The following is a 20,652-nucleotide window of genomic DNA, read 5'->3' on the forward strand; positions in this document are numbered from 1 at the left end:
AGTACTCATAGAGACCATCTGGCTGCTGAACCCTGATGCCATCAAGATGTCCAGACACAGCCTTCCTCCTGAGCAATGACCTCCAACCTGAGACCACCTACTGCTGCCACCTTCTCCAAATGTCACCACAGATTTTCAGCGAGATTCACATTGGACATCTGTGACTCCAGAATGATTCAGAACTTCTGAAACCAAGCCTTGGTGGACTTTGAGATATATTTGGGTCCTTTTTGAGCATCCAAAGCTGACCAAGTTTCAGCTGCCTTCATAGGTGATTAGATACCTCTAGGATCTCCTAATCTTCTTCTTTTCCTTTCGGCTTTTCCATTCAGGGTTTGCCACAGTGAATCAGTAGCTTCCATCTAACCCTGTCTTCTGCATCCTCTTCTCTCACACCAACTACCTTCATGTCCTCTGTCACTACATCTATAAACCTCCTCTTTGGTCTTTCTCTAGGCCTCCTGCCTGGCAGTTCAAAACTCAGCATCCTTCTATCTCCTAATACTTAATGGAATCATTGTACCCTTTACACACCGCAGGTTTCCAGTGTCTGAAGAGACCCAACTGGCCCTCGAAATTCACTGATCCCCCAGCATGCTTCACTGTGGGTAGGATGATCTTTACAGCAGACACGCTGCTGATCCATAGGCCTAAAAAATGTATCATTTCCTTGCTCCACAGGAGCGAGGAAACAACGTCTGTGTCTCATCTGTATTTGGATTTAGTTGATGTTTGATTTATTAAGGTCACTGACTGAGGTTCAGTACCTTTAAATACAGGTATAAACGAGGTATAACAACACAAGGGATGGACTGTACATTAAAATAAACACACACACGCAAACTTTCATAGGGCACACTGACACATCTGTGCACGTTAACCGTGCACTAAGTTCCTCCTTCCTCTTTCTAATCTGTTGGAAAGAAGAACAATAGAAAAAGCAACGAAGCAGCTGTGGGGTCAAAAGTTTACAAAAACGGGATCAGATATGAAGGAGGAAGTCTGGTGGGCATGTGAGTTCTGAGATTCACCACAACCTGGTTCAGAGTATTCTTAGGTACTGACAACAACACTGACGACAGACTCCCAGCCACAACTACACCACAGACATTCAGAGAGATCAAGAAGCCATATTTGGACCGAGCAGACACCGCTGAGCACTGATCACACACAGGTTTTTGAATTGTTTACAACCATGACTCAGGGATAATCCTTGTCATTGACACACCATATTTCAAAGACAGCAGAATTTACATAAATGTGGCAGCACAGATGTGAAGGTCTCATGGCAGCCAGCAAAAATAAAAGCCAAAGACTAATTCAGTGTTTGAGTCAGTCAGTTGGAACACATGAGATAAGTGATACCTGCTAACATACTGTATCAACCTATTAGAATGAGTCTGTTTGTACTTCTCAGTCATTAAGTACCAAAGCGGTGAGGTCACCAGTTATTCTCCATCTTACTGCAGTCTGGAAACAAATAAACTCACAATGGAAAAAATGCAACAGAAGATAATTCATTACAGCATCAACATCTGTCAAAATGGAAAGGTCACAACGTTCTCCCACTGCTTTCTGCTCGTCATCAAACTCCTGCATCTGTGAGCCCTGCAAGCCACGATTTGCCCCTTCCCTTCTTGTAATAGATAATTCTTCGGGTTAAAACAGAAAAAAGACCATTCTCAAGACTTATAATTTCTGTTTCTATTCAATCCTGCTCAAGATATCATCAATAAATTATACCTCCTTAGAAGTCTAATCGTCAGCCCACGACCAACACAATACGGGGTAGTCAGCAATCAACAGACTTTTCCCTGCTTTAACCAAAGGAGTTTAAGTATTCTGGGAGATTAAGTATTTTTTATTGTGACAGGAAAATGAAGCACAATCTGAACGGGTAGGTTGGTCCCTTGACCCGGTCTATTTTCTAGCCCTCACCTCTGGTCATGAACCCTGGGTAGTGATGAGATTATAGATACAAGCGGTGGAATATTCCCATTAAAGAGTGGACAAACTCCCTCCAGGCTTTAGGATCCACATGGAGGAGCTATAGAGAGATGACTTTACCGACTACTGACGTTTTAACACAATTACTACAAGTAAACCTAAATTATTTTACAGATTATTGGTAATCCCTAAGTGACCAGCTGTTCAGCTGCAGTTGTCCCAAAAATCTTGTTTCAGTATGGTCTGATGAGGATAAAACTGTACACACAAGTGTATTTGAGACGAATACGACTTCAGTGTAAACTGACCCAAAATAAACACTCATATTAAATGAAAAATCCTAAAAGGAAAAATGAAATCAGATTTGTAAATTGTTATTTCAGCTGCTGAACTAAAGTTGCTACAAACGGTATTAAATATTATCTTCCTCTTTATTCCACACAAGCAAAGACAAGAAAAAGACCCAAGCAACACCCACTCAACTGCTGACAGTGGACGATGGTGACCTCTGTGGACTGGGAGAAATTAACCGTCCACACGTGGGCCTGAATTCACACCTACAAAAAAACTACAGATTGAAACGGGAGATGCCAAACGGAGCAGGCTGACTTCCTCTGGCACATTCAGAGATGTTGATGGACGCCTCACAGGACAGAGGCCTGTGAGAAGAAGAACCTCATTAAGTTTCATGTACAGTTAGGCTGTGGGATGTACACTAAACATACAGTAGAGCCGACCTATAAATAGGCAGGGATAAATCCGTCAGTGCTGAAATGATTCAGTTGCTTTGTGTGTCTGTGGTGAGAGGGGGAAGAGAGAATCTGTGTGTATCACTGCTCGTGCTGCACAAGTGTCTTCGTGTTGGACTGTGTGTGTCCATATCACTGCCTGAAAAGAGCCAGGAGAGAATAATCTGCAGGATGTTTCTGCACTGTTATAGAACCATGCTAAAGCTTTTTTCCAAAGTGCCATTCAGAATGATGTGTGTTTGTTTGTCTGTTTGTGTGTGTGTACGTGACAAACAGATAGCAGGAAACATCCGCGGCGTGAAAGCTAGATATAAAAGCTCCCATACGCATCACTGAGCAAGCATTGGATATACGAGCATGAACACATTTTTGTTTGCACATGCCTGCTGCAGGCCCGTTTGTCTTGAGTGTGTGAGTCTGTGTTAGTGTTTCTGCACACGCCGGTGTCTATGAAGAAGATTAGTCCACACAGCAGAGCTGCTCCTCTGATATGGAAACCACTGCGCTTGGCTTTTATCTGCTCTGCTTGAGCTCAGATCTGGAAGGCTCATGAGTTGGAGGGAGGAACATTCACTTACAGCATGTTTCCCTTTGGGACACACATGCAGACACATGCAGACACATGCATGCATGCAAATGTGCAGCCAGAGAAAATGCATGTTGAGGTAAAAACACACACAAGTCAACAGCTCACACTCTCTACTCCTTGTGAACATTAGTGTTCTGCTCTGTGGGTAATAATCTCCAGAGGTCTATTCTTGTTGAATTTGTCTGAAGCTTGTCTTTGTGTGACCATGTTTTGTGCTGCTACATCGCAGGTTGAAAGCAATATTGAACTGGGTGTTTCCACAGTTTCGATCAAGTGAACTGTGAGTTATAAGCTGTTAGAGAGACGGACAGACAGAGAGTGTTTTCATGGAGTTTCCACAGCTCCAGTGGATGTAGATTACGATGCCGGTGATGGCTCCCACAGGGCACAGAGTGACAGAACCGTTAAAGTAACGACTGGCTGCGTAAGCAAACAACCAAATGTGACTGACAGTCTAATCTGAAGTACAACCTGAATGACTGACGGCTTTACATGATACGAAAAACAGGTTTACTCACAAAGGGAGCGCTCCAAGTCTATCACTGACTGCGTCATGGAAACCGTTCTCTTTTTATTGACTTGTGTTGGATTGCATGTCTACAATATCTGTAAGTGTTTGTGCCGTTTCCTACATCCCCAGCTGCCTGCTTCACTCTGGTCTTCTACTGATGTTAGAATGACCTTGAGAAGCAGGGTGACGATCCACAGGGAGAGCAGCTGATGTGACTGTTGGGGTGTCATCAGGGCTCTGTCTGGTGTGGAGGCTGAAGTCTTTATGCACTAAGGTTATCAAAATTATTAATGCCAAGTTTGAGAGGTAAAAAACTTTATTTTGATCAGCCCAAAATCAGTAACGACAAAGTAGTGACAGCTTTAAAATGTTTAAAAGGCCACAATAAAATACTGTAAAGACTAAAGAGATCAAATAGATGAAAACAGTTGCACTCTTGAAGAGCATGTTAGACATGTGTACAACTGATTTTTCTCCCTAGCAGTGCTTCTGTAGCATTCTAAGACACATATGCTGATCCAACTGCTTTATGGTGCATGCCAATGTTTCCCTTTGCAGGCAAACCATTGTTGTTCAGACTCTTCGGTATCTCTGGACCCTGTTAAACACAGGCCTGTAACGGTTTTAGAGATGTTAGTGGAGTTGCTGTGGGGTTGGCATGACTTCCCTTCTCCAAATTGCAATATCTTAAAAACTATCAGATGGAATGTAATGTGATCCAGACCATGATGACCAAAGGATGCATTCTAGTGGCTTCGTCTGTAGCCAGACTCCCAGGCCCCCAATGTCATCATGGATTTCATGTCTGTGCTTTTGCCTTATAGCTCTTCAACTGAGTCTGAAGAAACTGACCTATCAGTTGTTACCCAACATAACTTTGGTGATGAATATACCTTCAGCACCATTTTAATATGTCTGATACTAATATTGGCTAGAATGTCTTTTGTTTTGCATTGCAGCATGTGAATGGAAATGTGATAACAGAAACTATGTAAACAGCTGACTCCAAACATATCCAAAGATTGCAGTCAGTCTTTGATATCTGAGAAATGCAGTGGAAAAGAAAAATGGAACCCCTATTTGAAAAGAATAATCCTAACATTCTGTTTTGATGACAAAAAGAAAATGTGGTCGACAGGTAAACACAAGCAGTGAGTCATAAAAGAGCTAAATGTTGGTCCAGATGACTGACTGGATGATTGACTCAACATGAGTTAGCCAATGGCGTCACAGCTGGTCTGTCCTGCGGTGAAAAAGACTAGTTGTCCAAATATGAAACCGTGCCAGTTTCACGGCGACCCACTGGGAAGAATAGAAGCAGCTATCAGACAGATAAGAAACAGCAGCATTGGAGCACTGCAGGGGGGTGGAGGAGGAGGTGATGCAAATACGAAGGGATGAGGGCAGCGAGATAAGATGAATAAAGGGTAGAAATGCATGAACCAAACAAAGAGATGGAGAGAGACTACATAAAATGGAGGGAATGCCATCATACACTGCATCAATAACTGAAGCGCTTTGACACAAAGCCATTTTATTGATATTAAGAATTTATAATGACAATATTTTTAATTGAGTGTTAATTGTGCGGTCTGCATTCTGGTTTTTTTTGTCTCAAAAAACAACTTCTGGTGCTGTGATGTCTTCATTATGCACATTTTTAGTTATGTCATGAAACCATTCTGTTAAAATTCTGCCTGCAGTCAGATGAGAGCAGCAACATAAACTTCAGCTGTGATTTAGTTTGTTGTGCTTTACTCTTCTCCCTTTAACATCCTAAAAAAAAAGATTTGAAGCTGACTGAGCATGAAGTTCTCATTCATAATGTACTGGATCTGGTGAGTGGCTTGAAAAATCAAACTCTCCCTTCAAGACCGACCAGCAGATGTATCCACTCTGGATTTAAGTGCTCAAATGTTTGGCAAGCTGGCCACCACAGAGCAGTAATCGCTCACTTACACACAAATTCACTCTAAGACCCTGTTGGGCAGAAGAAAGCTGAAGATGATGATGTCACGACAAACAATAGCTCATTCAGCTTTTGGCGCTGGTGGTCAGGAAGCAGGACAACCGTGCTTAAAAGACAACATATGTAGATGGGGGAGAGAAGAAGAGCCGACATCTCCGTTCATCGTATGATATTCTGGGCTGTGGGGACACTAGCAGAGTCTGTGAGTGACTCCAAGCCGTTAGCTGAGCTGCTTGTGTCAGAGGTGTGTTTGGTTTTTCTGCAGGTTAGTGAGGGAAAGTGTGCAGTGCTTGTGAACAAGCCCCAGGGATCGTACGCAGGCCAGACACAGACCTAAAGCCCCGGTTCAGATTACATGGATTTCCCCATATGGTTCCTGTTACCTAAGCAGCTCCCCACTGTCTTTGCTAACCCTCTGTAGTGCTATTAAGGTAATTAAATACAGGAAAGTAGTGTCAGCTGTTAGTCTATTCCCAGAAATCATTGGGGCCGATGCCAAATGATGGACAAGAGTAAATGATTTAGGGAGAGCAGACCATGTGAGTGGAGTGGAGGATCCTCCAGCTAGTCATTTCACTGAGGACACACACACACACACACACACACACACACACACACACACACACACACACACACACACACACACACACACACACACACACACCTTCTATCTTTTGCGCACACTGCTGTATACATTTCAGGTGATTGTGTCCCGTATGAAACCACCACACCCACAGGTTCAGGTTTCTTTCAGACCAGCTCTTTGGACACGCAAGAACTTTTTGTAGTTCAGCAGCACCAAGGTCATGTCTTTCTGCTGTGTAAGTATGCTTTAAGCAAAGCAGTAGAAGAAAGCAAACACCTCAGCCAGAGTGTGCAGGTCTGCTTCAGGAACACGCTAACAGGATCGCTTCAGGATCGCTAACAGCAGGAGGGACGGGGTCGATTCATTTCTAATGCAACAGTCCTGCCTTAAACGCTCAAACTCCTCCATAAATATGTAAGCATTCTCCTACAGGATTTTCATATTTTACCAGTGCTCTACTTAGTGTTTGCTTGTTGTTGTTTAAGTCTGTAGTGTAACGTGACACTCACACTAAGGCTCTCCAAACGTGGTGCAATGCCAAACTATGAAAGATCTCTAGCTGGGTAGCGTTAGCGTCCCCCTGCTCTTGTTTTTAACCACTAATTTGTATTTCATGTTGGTAAATGATTTGATCATGAAGTTTGCATATCAGGTAAACGTCATTCCTCAGAAGAGCCACGTGAACACACTCACATTGGCCCCACAGTGGGTCGCTCCACGTTCACGCCACCTGCTGGTTCAGTAAAGGTCACCGCATGTTGGGAGGCATAAACAATAAGAACATTATCTATGTGCTGGTTTTCACTGAAAACACTGATCCACATATTCTCTCAACCCATGTGCCTCACTCTGACTCTAGTTCTGCTTCTTCAATGTGGATATTTTTATCAGAGTGGGACGGAGGCTAATTTGCAGAAAAATATTTAAAAATACCAGCAACATTGAATAAACGTGTATCTTCATGAATAAACTAAGCTGTGGTTTACCTTCATTCCTACTCAAACTCATTTAATTATTAGACTTTTTAATTCGGCTTTTTAATAATTTAATAATTATAAATAAGTGTAATTCTCAAGTATGGAGAGGATTTATAGAATTACCACAGTTTTAAAGTTAAAATTAGATGATGTCCAGGATGTAATGGTGATGATGACATCGCGTAATGATGTCACTGTTAAGACCTTTTTAAAAGTAAAATGTCGTGACTCATTTTGTCCTGTTAGATATTCGTGTCTGTTTTTTTTAATTAGTGTCTGAACTTTTAATTGTGTTGAATTCTGGTTGGGCATCTGTTCTGTGAGTCCCAGTGACCTTTGACCATAATAAACAGTTCAGTCTTAGGTCTAAGACAATGTTCAGACCATGTTGTGCTCATGGACGAGATCAATGACCAGACTACCTGAAAATATCACACATCAAGCCTTAGCTGCAGTCAGATGGACTGTTTGGGATGTGATTCCATTGGTGTGTAAATGGAGCCTAAACACAGGTTTTTAAATTTCATGTCCAATTATAGAGAGACTGTCAGCCAAGAATGGAAATGAGAACAAATGCTGACTGGAGTCTTCATCTTCTAGCACAACTTCTCCCTTCAGTGTGAATAAGACCCATGTGAAGACACCCCCCCTACCTGACAGAGTTGATCATGGCTCCACTTCCTTCTGTGTGGTATCCATTCGGGATGGCCCAGCGTCCCGGCTGACTCAGCACAAACTCGGACCTGCTGCCTGGTATGGTGGTCCTCAGCGGGCTTCCTCCCACTCCAGCCACGGCTCCACCTTCACACAACGAGCCCTCCTCAGATGTGACATCACTACCTGGGGCGTCCGGTCCAGCCTCGGCCCCCTCTTGCTCCAGAACAGTTGCCAGCTCCAGCTCCAGGGGTTCAGGTCCCTGTAACAGCGCCCTCTGTTGGATGAGCGGTGTGAGTGGAGCATCGAAGCTGACGCAGCTGTCCGTCTCGTCTGTGAGCGACAGCACGTCCAGAGAGTCCAGGCTGCTGTAGCAGGTACCCCCCCTCAGCAAGGCCGACTCCACGATGCGCTCGAACGTGGAGCTAAAGCCGTCTTTGTTGTCCACCCTACCTTTCTCCCTCTCCACCTCCAATCCCCTCTCCTCCTCTTCCTCCTCCTCATCCTCCTCTTCTTCCTGAACACCAACATGCTCAACAATCTCCTCAAACACTGAGCTGAAGCTGTCGTGGCCCTCAGTCTCTTTGTGGACCTCTTCCTCCTCTTCCTCCACCTCCGTGTCGGCCTGTTCAACAGTCGTCTCAAAGTTAGAGCTGAAAGTGTCCAAGTGCGTCTGCAACGCCCCCTCATCTCCTCCATCGTCTTCCTCACCCACTTCATCATCGTATTCGTTCCCACCAATCCCATTTGCCAGTCTGTTTCAACACGAAGAAAGAAAAGAAGAGAGAAATAAAATTATCTTTAGCATGTGACTCAACCATGCAGGGTGTCTTTGTGGAGTTTGGCACATACACGAGAAAGATCATTCATATTCATCGCTAAAATCATACTCCATTCAGCAGACTCATGCACAAAGAGAAAATATTTCAGCTTGAATAGCCAGACTGACAATTGATTCAAGATGAAAGGTGAGAAAGCACTGTTCAATTTTCTACTGGGTGAATAGTAGGAAGCTCCATTCCTTTCGGTTGTAGAATCTCCTGTATTTTATCCTTTATGTGTGAGAATATGATTAGATTGTAGCACATTGTGTTCTGATGCAGGACAGAAATATCTCATTAAACGTGTGTCAATAGAGAATGACATATAAAGAAGCTTAATGACATATATATTCTTATTACATCCCGCGAAGCAGTGATGTATTGTAATTGTCAGTGTTTGTGTGTTCATCCGTCCGTTCGTCCGTCCATCCACCAAATATCTTCACAACCATCGCAGATAGAAAGATGAAAGAAAAAGAACATTACTCGGGCAGCGGAGGGGATGAAAATGAGATGATGACCTTGACCTAGGTAAAGGTCAAATTTCAGCATTTGAATATTTTTTTGCACATATCTCAGGACCTGGATAAGATTTTTTTAAAAAGGAAACAAAAGGCGTTATATTCAGGGAGGCAAGGGGATGAAAATTAGATCACAACTCTGACCTTGAAAAACTAGGTCAAGGTCAAATTTTCACTTTTATACCTTTTTAGGTACAAATCTCTGTAACCTGATGATATAATCCCAAAGCAAAACAAAGCAAGATTTTCAGGAAGCCAGAGGCAAAAAAATGTGTAGGTCGGGGTAAAATTTTGAATTCAGGGGTGTCGCGGGATGTTGCAGTCTCTTACCGGCTTGTTTCACTTTTGCATTGGTTTGTTAATGCAGTGTCACATTGCATTGTCCAAAATGACTTATCCTGACTGGTACAGTTGAAGTCTTTGGTGGCATAAAACTGGTTTACCAAGTCTGACAATAACCCTTCTGTGTTTATCTTTCAGTCTGTTTAATTTAGCTTTTATATAGTTAAAAGATAAATAAGCTCACAGATGTACCCAAGATAAAAACCTTGCTGACAGCTTATGTGATACTTTGTGTAAGTGGATGCCAAACAAATCTCATTTTGTTGATTGTAGAGGAAACACAATAACACAGGAATGAAGCTTGATATGTTGTTGGATCTGAGGGGAAAGAATTCAAAGGAGCTGAAATCTGACATCATACTTTCACACCTACAGTAAAGGTTAAAGGCTGTAGCCACTAGATCTAAAAGCAATATATACAGTATTTTGCCAGTGTTTCGGTGGGGGAGGGGGTGATTTAGTGGCCTACCTCCCAGCTTCTTGAGGATCCTCTTCAGACAGCAGTGTCCCTTCTTCATCCTTCCCCTCCTCCTCCTTCACCTCCTCCTCCTCATGTTGCGTTGCCTCATTCCCTTCCAAGAGAAGCTCCATATCTTCACATCCTCCTCCCCTCATACCTCCTCCCCCCTCCGTGTTTGCCCCTCCATCTGTCTGCTGATCCCTATCACCAGCACCCTCCATCCTCTCCTCTTTCAGCTCACCCTCTCCCTTGTTCTTCACTCCCTCCCTCCCCTCTTCTTCCCCACATGTCTCCCACTGTGCCTCTTCCTTCCCGTCCTCTATCTCATCCCTCACCCCCAGTTTGTCCTGCTCTGCCTGGGTGTGTGTCTCTGTGGGGGGGTCGCTGGTCGTGGTGGTGGCAGCTGTACTGGACTCCACTGGATTCTCTGATGGAGTGGGAGAGGGCAGAGCCTGCCCCTCCTGGGTCATGGTGCTCTCCTCTGAGGTGGGGGGCAGCTGTCCACTCCTACCAGAGATGAGCACCAGAGCTTCAGCGACCAGGAAGGGTCTGCAGGGAGAACGAATCAGAGAAGAGTGGGAGAGGAAGAGAAAACAGTTGTAAAAGGACGACAATCAATACAACAGATGATGACTCAGTCATTTTATTATTCCTTGTCTTAATTGTAAGACACAGGGTCACCTTCAGCAAAATAACAGCTGTGTGTATGTGTTACAGTGTGATGCTAGGTGTCTGTCTTAAGAGAGGTAAGTACATGCATGAATGTGTACCTGGCACTTTTACTCCTCTGCAGGTGACACTGCTGAAACATTACTAAAAGGGAGAGGAAACGTGTAGATAAAGTAAAAAGCAGAGGAATCCAGTCAGACAGATGAGCTGAATAAAGCTCGACAGATCCCTGTCAGAATGATCCCACTAGTTTATTCCCTCTGAACTCACTATTTCAGTCCCTGCAGCCACTGTTATTTATATGAATACATGAGAGTTTCTGCTGTTGTCAGGTCAGTTCAGACCTTTCTACAGCAGCCGGCCTCCTCATTGAGAATCAAGGACAAATGCTAATGCGTAACTCTGATTATGTTTTTGAACAGACAAGAACATTTCAATTGAAGGTAGTTGATCTATAATTCTTTACATGAAAATAGTTGTTAGTATAAAGAGTAAAATGTATTATCTTTTACAAACAAATAAACTTTAGATTGATCTGTCCTTATTATGTGACAAAAAGGATTTTAAGAGGGATTGATAAAATATCTAAATATATATATTTTTGAATTACGTGTGAGGTTATGTTTTAACTCTAGTGTCTGTAGCTCCATTGGCTTATTTGTCACAAAAACTACTGGATGGATTTTCACAAAAATTCACAAAAAGCAATACATTTTGGTAGCGATTATGACTCACAGATGGAGTCAAGAATTTTCTTCAGCATTCTTCCCTGATTTCATAATTGATACAGCCTTTTTAAAGATTTTGTTTAATTACATAACACTGACCCGATTTTTTTTTTAAAAACTCTATGGAGGCAAGCCAAGCTGCAAATGTAGGTGCGTCGAGCCGTGATGGTTTCATGCACTCTGCTGATGGCAGCAGACCTGAACATTGTTGAAATCAACACTTTAATCCAAGAAAAAATATTTTTATAATAACAATTCACAGTGAATATAAGTCAAATATATGTATAGTAAAATCAAAGATAAAGTATTTCAGCTGATTGAAAGTGAAGGCTCATCACTTTTGCGGCTGTTCTGCTTTCCAACGTCATCCTTTAATCCAGACTGGGATGGATTACAGAACTCAGAAAAACATCCGTTTTAGCATCTACCCTTTTATTTTCATAAAATGTGTTGTAAATAAGGTGTTACAATACATTTTAATTTGGACAAACCAAGCAAACTAGTAATGCAGACTTTAGCCAGCACAGACGCAGTGAAAGATGATGCTGCTGCAGCCTGGATTCAGGCCTGTGTGCCTGAGACAGACGTTAGCCACATCCTATCTCTGCTGAATCATGTGCAGCAGGAGACTTCCAGCACAACCGCACTCAAATATTTACTGGAATTCACAGATTTTTTGATGGCATGCAGATGCAGGTAAGGATTTAGTTAGGCTGAAATGAACTCAGCAAATCCTGCCAACATAAACCCTTTGGTTTTCTCTTGTGACATTTCTGGCATTTCTGGTTCACTCTGATATGAAACCCTGGATAATGGCAGGGAGGAAAGATCTGGGGCAGGCTAGGATGGAAGCCAAATTCATTTAGATGTTTTTGCAAGTGCTTTGGCTCAGCCCCTAAGCACGAGGACACCACAGACAGACTAAATGTTTCATCAGATCTGCAAAAAGATGATGCAAATTATGCAGAATTGTGCAAGTCAGGCAATTCACTCAATTATTTCGATTTTGCTTCCTAATTACAGCAGAGCTTTTTCTTTTCTGACAACCAAACACGTGTCAGACCAGAATCAACTGCTCAATCCAAAACCCTGTGGAAACTACGAAGGGAAAGTCCACAAAAATCAGCACTTCACTTAAAGTCTTTGTCATCACATTACAACTTGAATATGTGGAAACTGTCTTCTGTCACTCTAAGAAGACAAAATTTTAAAAACACACCATAACATGAGCTTTATTTGTTTTATTCTTTACCAACAGGAGAGTTTATCTTCACTAGCATCTCAACACTGCTCAGGCTTACTGCTGCTTAAAGTGTGATGTCCTCACAGGACGCTGTGGAGTCCATGAACTACCAATTCTTTTTGAATACATGATCAGTGACTGTTCTACCCATTGCATGGGAGCGTTTTGCACAATCTGCTAGTCATCAGGCGGTTTGTGGCAGTGTATTTCATCAGAAAGAACATAAATCATATCACAGGATTTGAATCATTAATTGCTTTATGACAGGGTCAGAGATAAATCAAATAGATCAGACAGATTCTCATGACTTCATCAGTGACTGATCATGGATCAGTTTGGGTCTATGATATCACGAACAAACAAATCACGGACATCAAACATTTTTATCTGAGCTCCTATTCACTCACTGAACTAGGTATCTGCAAAAAAAACCTGCACAATTTGGATCATTTATGTGATTACACAAAAATTCACATTTGTGCATCTTAACACACAATGAGAGACATGCAAACAAAACAGTGACACGTCTCCATAAATGGAAACAGAGAACAGTTATGAAATCAGACATGCAACCAGGGAATGTCTCTCTGTGCGTCTCCAGTCTGGTGTTTTTCTCCCTCTCCTCCTCATTTGCTCTACATTATGGTTACATTATGCTGCTGCTATCTCACTGTCTATCTCTTCTGTCCCAGACTCTCATTTTGATGTAATTTGAGGTAAATAGGCAACAAAAAAAATAGAAGAAAAGCAGCTTGGAATTGAGCTGCACTATGAATCCTGTGGCTAAGGAGAGAGCGGATGTGCTCAGACACCTCACATAGATGGATGGAGAAAGAAACACCGATGAAAGACAGAGGCTGTGTGTGGGGGGGGCTAATAGACCCTGTATGTGTGCGCTGTGTCTCAGTCTTTGTGTGTTTGTGTAGCATAGCTATCAACAGTCTCATTCCATTTCACTTTTGTCAGCAGAACACTGAGGCTCTTAAGTCTTATCAATTTCCTTTAATTGTGATCGGACCATCTGCCAATCACGTGAACAACACACATCTGAAAAAAGGCCAATCCAGGCGTATAAACCCCAATCCAGAGAGGATGACACTGATAAAAGGCCAAGTTGCAGTTGAATAGCTGTCCCTGTCCCTTGTGCCTTTTATATCTGTCTATCTCCCTGTCTGGCTTTCTTTCACACTAAGACATGCACACACATTCTCCGGCACACACACACACCAAACTACACACATAAATCAGGGAGTAAGTCATTGATCCCTGAGAAACACTGAGGTGAAATGGTGTATAAGGAACATACAGGAATAGGAAAACCCCCCAGCTACCGCATTGTGCCCTATCCTGCCAATTCTGTCCGGTCAGACTTTAATGGGTTACTTCAGCGCTGACAGCTGAAATGTTTCTATCACTTTGTGGAAAAATTAAAGCATTTGTCATATTCAAAAGTCACTTTCATCCAAGTTAAATTACCCTCCAATAGATGTGACAGGAAGACAAGCAGTCTGGGTAACCCGCTTGGAATAATGGCTCCAACACAAAATAACAAGGGACATTTCTGTTCTTCCCAATTTGGCAACATCGTCTGAGGAAAAATTGGACCTGACCTCACCAGTCTGGTTAATGGTCATACTGTCAATTTCATGTCCCTCCTTTTCAATGTAAAGTTTCTGTAAAAGAAAAATCTGTAGTCACCAAACCCAGATGGAGCTGTGTAGGCAAGAGCATCACAACACAGCTCACAATATCACAGTACAGAGGCTCTAGACAATATACAGCAATACAATGTACTGTAATACCACCAACAAAGTGATAGATCCCCGTTAGACGCATAAAAATGTAAATCTTAATAAATATGTCTAAAAATACTCTTCACCGTTGGTATAAATGTCATTGATGTGCAAAGTAAGTGAGGATTACACAGGATTCTCTGAGTTTAACCAATGAGATGCACATTTTCTCACGTATTATTATATGCAACGGAAGGTGATCAATGACTTATCTATCTATCTATCTATCTATCTATCTATCTATCTATCTATCTATCTATCTATCTATCTATCTATCTATCTATCTATCTATCTATCTATCTATCTATCTATCTATCTATCTATCTATCTATCTACCTACCTATCTATCTATCTATCTATCTATCTATCTATCTATCTATCTATCTATCTATCTATCTATGCATCCATCCATCCATCCAACCATCCATCCATCCATCTATCTGTGTCTGTCTGTCTGTCTGTCTGTCTGTCTGTCTGTCTGTCTGTCTGTCTGTCTGTCTGTCTGTCTGTCATGAAGACACTCATGGTGACACAGTGCGCATCACTGCGTCATTAAAATACAGCCAACTGGCTGCTCTTCTCAACTTGTCTGACCTCATTATGTCTGCAGTGCTGCCTGTGTTTTTAAAAATCTGTTGTCCTTTTATATTTTTTATTTATTTATTTTTCTGCTGATTGCCAACATGAGGGTTTTGTTACTGAAAGGCACCACCATAGTGAAAAGCAAAGTGAAGGACACAGTGTTGGTGCTCCACTGTAGTCGCTGACACCAGGCTGATCACCACATCTTTATTTTAAATTTTAACTGATCTTCAAGGAATAGTTTGTGTAGAGACTTTTTTAAAATACAGTTTAATATGTTTATTCTTTTTGCTGAATTGTACTTTCCATTAAAATAAATAGAAGAGAAAGAAGGGAGAAATCAGACAAAGAGGGCCTATAGGGATTCAAACCTAATAAAGGGTGTCATAACAGACACCTTATCACAAAGACCACCGAGGCAACTCTCTAAATACTGCTCAGAAAGATAATTAGCAATCACAATTAATTTACTAGGCTAGCAGCTGAACACTGATGAATGATAATCAGACCTGATCACTAAGGACACGGACGGATAACCTCTCTTCTTCTGTCTGTCACAAACATACTCTGAAAAAAAAAGCACTGCAGTCACACACTATGACTGACCCACTGACCCTGTTCATAACATGCAGGCAAGCTGCAGTCACACAATCACTGCAGGCATAGAGTCACCTTTTAAGAATGCTGTTGTGCACAGATGCAGACGGAGAGGAGGGAAGATAATTTCCTAGTTGTTACCCTGGGACAGGAAAGCAGGAAAATAAGTTGGAACAAGTCCAGGGTGTTTTCCTATGCCGCTGGTCTGACTTTAAGTCACACCAATATGAAAACGGATTCTCCAGCAGCCGTACTAGCCTACTGGAGCGTCACATCAGCCAGCTCCCTAAAATCACCTCAATATGTCACTTCTACGCTGTCAAGGTCAACCATCCACCAGCATTTTGTCTCACTGAACACTGACATCTAAATACACACACACAGTAATGTGGCCATTTGTCTTCTTTCGGGCTACAGTTTGTCCCTGGACACTTCAATTTTACTATGCAAACACACACCTTTTCTTTTTTGTGCTTCTTATTATCAATGTGTCTTGCATTATTTCAAATCAAGTGTCTTGCACGTGTGTTTTTTCCTCAAGACATTACATCCTAACGGGTTTTTGGTACAGCGATGTCTCACCAGTGATTGTGCAGATAAAGTAATTAGGAGAGAGACAACAATAGAGAACATAAGCATAAGCTATACCAGCTGCTCTTGCCCAGGTGTCTAATGCTTTAAGTGGCAGAGCTACACTTTTTGAGTTGGGGTAATAGACTACAATGACTTTAGACCAGGCATTTAAATCTCTGTTATTATAATAATAGCTAGTTTGCTTTTGAGAGACAAAAGAAAACTCAAATCAAACATGTTTTTGTGTGTGTGTGTGTGCGTGCGTGTGTGTGTGTGTGTGTGTGCACGCGCGTGCGTGTGTGTGTGTGTGTGTGTATAGATATATGTAATGGTCTTTATGCACATATATAATTATTTAATCATTTTTGTGTGCATATATATACTATATATATATATATGTATATATATATACACACACAGTATATATTTATATATACAGTGCCTTGCGAAAGTATTGGGGGTGCCAATACTTTCGCAAGGCACTGTGTATATATATACTGCATGTATCTATATGAGTATATATATACATATAAATATATATAAATATACATGTATATATACACATATATAGTGTGTGTATATATATATATATATGTGTGTATATATATATGTGTGTGTGTGTGTATACATTTACACACACATACAAACACTCATATTTAAAACAGAACGTATTTAAAATGTGTATAGAATAATGTATACATCCTTTAGAGTGTATCATGAGGCTGCCTCAGTCTTTATCTAAAGAGAGTGAGAAGAGCGCGAGACAGCCATGTTCTCCAGCCTCCTCGAGCCGGTAACCATGACAACAGGATGGCTGGGAGACACGGCTCGAGCTCAATTGAGGCCGGTGTCTTTCTTTGCCTCCAAAATAGACCTTGGTCGCGTTTCAAGAGCGACTTGTCCTCCTTAAAGCGGAAACCAAACGTTTTCTCCTTCTGTTCTGGGGGGGGGGGGGACGGAGACCAACCCCACACCCCCGTGAAACCTGTCATCCCGTCTCAGCTCCACGGACACCGCCGTCCTCTAGCCCGCCGGTGTGTCAGACAGCGGGCCGTGTTTCAGCACCAACACCGGGTGTAGAACCTCACCACAGCCTCGCTAGCAAATCTGATGCGGGATCACGGACTCCGGTCTAACTACGCGTCACACGGAGGTTGTTTTTCCCGTTAACGCGGTTTAACTACGTTACAATGACGTCCGTGTCGAACTGGAAGAAGGAGCCGATCCTCCACTCACCGGTGACAGCCTTCAGCCTCGGGTTCTCCTCCGCTGGTCCTCCCCCTCTGTCTCCACATCCACACCGCGAGCAGACGGCTGGTTCTCTCCCCGCGCGAGCGTCCTGCCTCCTCCTCCTCCTCCTCCTCCTCAACGCCGCGCGCGTGCGACCGACGCCGCTGGCCGTGGAGTGGTCTCGCGCCTCCACGCAGGCTGCTACAGGGCACGCGGGAGGGCTGAGCGGGGTGATGAATGGATGGAGCAGCGGAGGTGTCCTCCCCGTCTCCTCCTCTCGGTGGAGCTTCTGCGGGTCTGAATGGCAGTGGGGGGGGGGGGTAATTCCACTCCACGGGCTGCTCCACCGTCACGCGTCCACGGCTGGCTCGCGCTGTGGACGGGACGTGTCACGAGGGCCTGTTGGTATCAGACACTGTCCCAACAGTGAAGATCAGTGCTGTTGACACAGGTCGCCCACTCCAACCACGTGTGACCTAACGACCCACGCTTAGCATGTTGTAAAATATTATTTAAAGGTTTAGACGTTGTTTTAAGAGAATCTTGATGTGGAGAAAGCCATCTGTGTCATAATTCCCACAGCGAGTGCCAGGGAGTGTACCGAGTCCTCCAGGATGCCCTCAGAAATGACCCAAAAACCCACGCAGATGATTTACAGATGGCCAAACAACGCTGGCCAAGGTCTAAAGTCCTGCAGCTGTCCTTTGGACGTCAAGTCGGACGTGCTGAAGTTTGGTTCAGCTAGGAATTCAACGTCTGCATGACCCATGACGTGGTCAATACTCTGATTCGCACAATAATTCAGTGGAAGAATGTAATGAGTAATCCATCAGATTGAGACTCCTGCGCTGCATCAAGTCAGCTGAGTTTGTAGGAACAACATGGAGACTTTTGAAGTCCTGGTGGCAAGTTCTAGCTGTTCAGAATGGGATCAGATTGATGAGATTATTATTCTACACAGAGATGGACTCTGACAATCTCCACAGACAACTCAGATTTATTTGGGACGATGCTAACTTCAATTGTGTGTTTTACCTCTGAGTATTCCATGATTCCTGCAGAGATTTAGGGTACTGACCTTTGAGCTGGTCTTGTCAGTGCCATATTGATTTTCTAGGAATTAAAGATAGCCTCTTGCCACTGTTACCGTTAGCCGGAGTGGCACCATCTAGATTATCACTGCAATGTTTTGAAAACAAAGTTTCTTATCAATACATTCATAATCAATACCCATTGTGCTGAGTCACACAGATCTGATGGCCATTCCAACAAGAACTGACAGGGAAGCAGTTTTCCCTTCAGGATCCTTGTCAGTCAGCAGCTCCAAAGTGGCCCTGCTTCATTTATGGATCTTACAGTATTTTTATATTCGTCAGCTCCTGATTAAAGCTCTATACTGTGAATTTTTTGCTGTCAATTTACAAATTTACTGTTTCACCCGTATTGTTCAATATTTTTCATTTTCTTCTAGAATTTTAAAATTGCAATATCTTATCTGACAAAAAGTACTAGCAAATTTTTTGCATGTTTATGACACAATACTGATAGCAATTTTGCTGATAAATTACTATATATTTACTCTGGCAAAGTTTTATATCAATATAAAATATCTATCCAGTTTTCAAGATAATTTAAAAGGTAACATTTTTTTGACCTTACTGACTACTCAGTGATTTGACAATTATAACCTCTATCATAACAAATAAGAGACTGAATGAAGCAAATTTTGTCTAGGAAAGAAAGACAGAGAGAAAGAAAGCTATTAGATTTAATAAACCAGTTTTTAGATCTTATGTCCTCTAAAAAGCCATTTCTTGTAAATTCAACTCAGCACGTCTGTGTCAAAAGCCTGATCAGATTGAAGCAAGTATAGTTCTTTTTCAAATTTTAGTTCCTACACTCTTTTCCCTTTCTCATCATGCTCTGCCGTTTACAGCACATTGTGTGAATAATAGCGTTCTCTTGAACTGTAGTAATCATGTATTATCTCTCACAAATTTGACTGAAGTTTGCACTATGTTGCAGTAAGACGAGACCCAGAGCACTGCTAAGGGTTTTACAGTGTAGGAGACTGTCAACAGTTCTTTTGTAGGGGGGCTGTAATTACAGCCTATTCAAAAGAGATACCACTAATTAAACCGCTGTAAAGAAGACCATCCGTTATATTGCCTGGAGAACAAAGATGAATAACTTTCAGTGTTTTCTGACGTTATCTGAAAAACTTTGGTTTGTTATTATTGCAGCATACACTATTTTGTTTGCCTGTGTTTACTTTGTGTGAGCCCCTATGCAAGCGTCAGTCTAAGAAATGGAAAATGGATTGGGGTTCTGACCCCCCCAGTAGAAAGACAGAAATATACAAATTTAAAAAGATCTGTGATTGATTGTGATCGTCAAATCTTGTATTCTATGAGCCTGGGTTCATGGTCCCATGTTTGTTCTGTTGGCAGTGGATCTAATACTAAATGTTTAAACTCAAACAGAGAGTCAGTTCACCTCCTCTGACAGAACAGCTCACATCAGCATCTGCTCATTCTGACCTTGACAAAGCATAGAGGTCATTTTGCCACTATACAGTACCAACATATGCCTCTCACCCATTTTCATCATTCTCATCCCCTACAACCATCCCATCCTCTCATCCCCAGAGTTAAAACCATCATAGTTGATATGAAAGGTTACTGTACTATTTAGGTTTATGTATAAAGATCTCACTCATCGTGGTGCACCTCCAGGTCAAAAAACAGCACAAATGTGCAATAATATCACTCCCTGCTGCACAAATAAAGCAATTTATTCTTGCATCTTGAGTACATTCTTGATAAAGGTAAGCTATGGCCATTTTGAATCTGCTCAGAACCTGGATCTCCAATTCAGAGATCTCCAGTGATCAATATCACATTAAGAACAAGAGACACATAAAACAACAGTAAGGATTTGAACAGAACAAAAGAGCCTGGTGTGTGTTTGAAGACAAGGGGAGGACAAGGTTAGGGAGGCGAGGCCTGAAACCAGACAGGTAGTGGAGGGGGTGGGGGGTCACTCAGGGAGAGAATGGAGCAAATGGGGGGCTCAGGGCTGAAAATGACAAAGATTTAAATGCATGGCCAG

At 42.4% G+C, this 20,652-nt stretch overlaps 1 protein-coding gene across 1 annotated transcript in view; it reads right to left on the reverse strand.

Moving 5' to 3' along the window:
• The window catches only part of psd2 (pleckstrin and Sec7 domain containing 2), a 31,690-nt gene extending 13,996 nt beyond the window's left edge, over positions 1-17,694 (reverse strand). The window contains exons 1-3 of the mRNA XM_068325372.1: positions 17,548-17,694; positions 10,136-10,675; positions 7,982-8,737 (exon numbers count right to left, since the gene is read on the reverse strand). Of these exons, the coding sequence (XP_068181473.1) occupies positions 7,982-8,737; positions 10,136-10,675; positions 17,548-17,606 (1,355 nt within the window). The 5' untranslated portion in view covers positions 17,607-17,694. The remainder of the gene's footprint in view (positions 1-7,981; positions 8,738-10,135; positions 10,676-17,547) is intronic.
• Between the last annotated feature and the right edge of the window lie 2,958 nt (positions 17,695-20,652).

This window comes from Antennarius striatus, chromosome 10 (genome assembly GCF_040054535.1).
Source record: "Antennarius striatus isolate MH-2024 chromosome 10, ASM4005453v1, whole genome shotgun sequence".
Lineage (NCBI taxonomy): Eukaryota > Metazoa > Chordata > Actinopteri > Lophiiformes > Antennariidae > Antennarius > Antennarius striatus.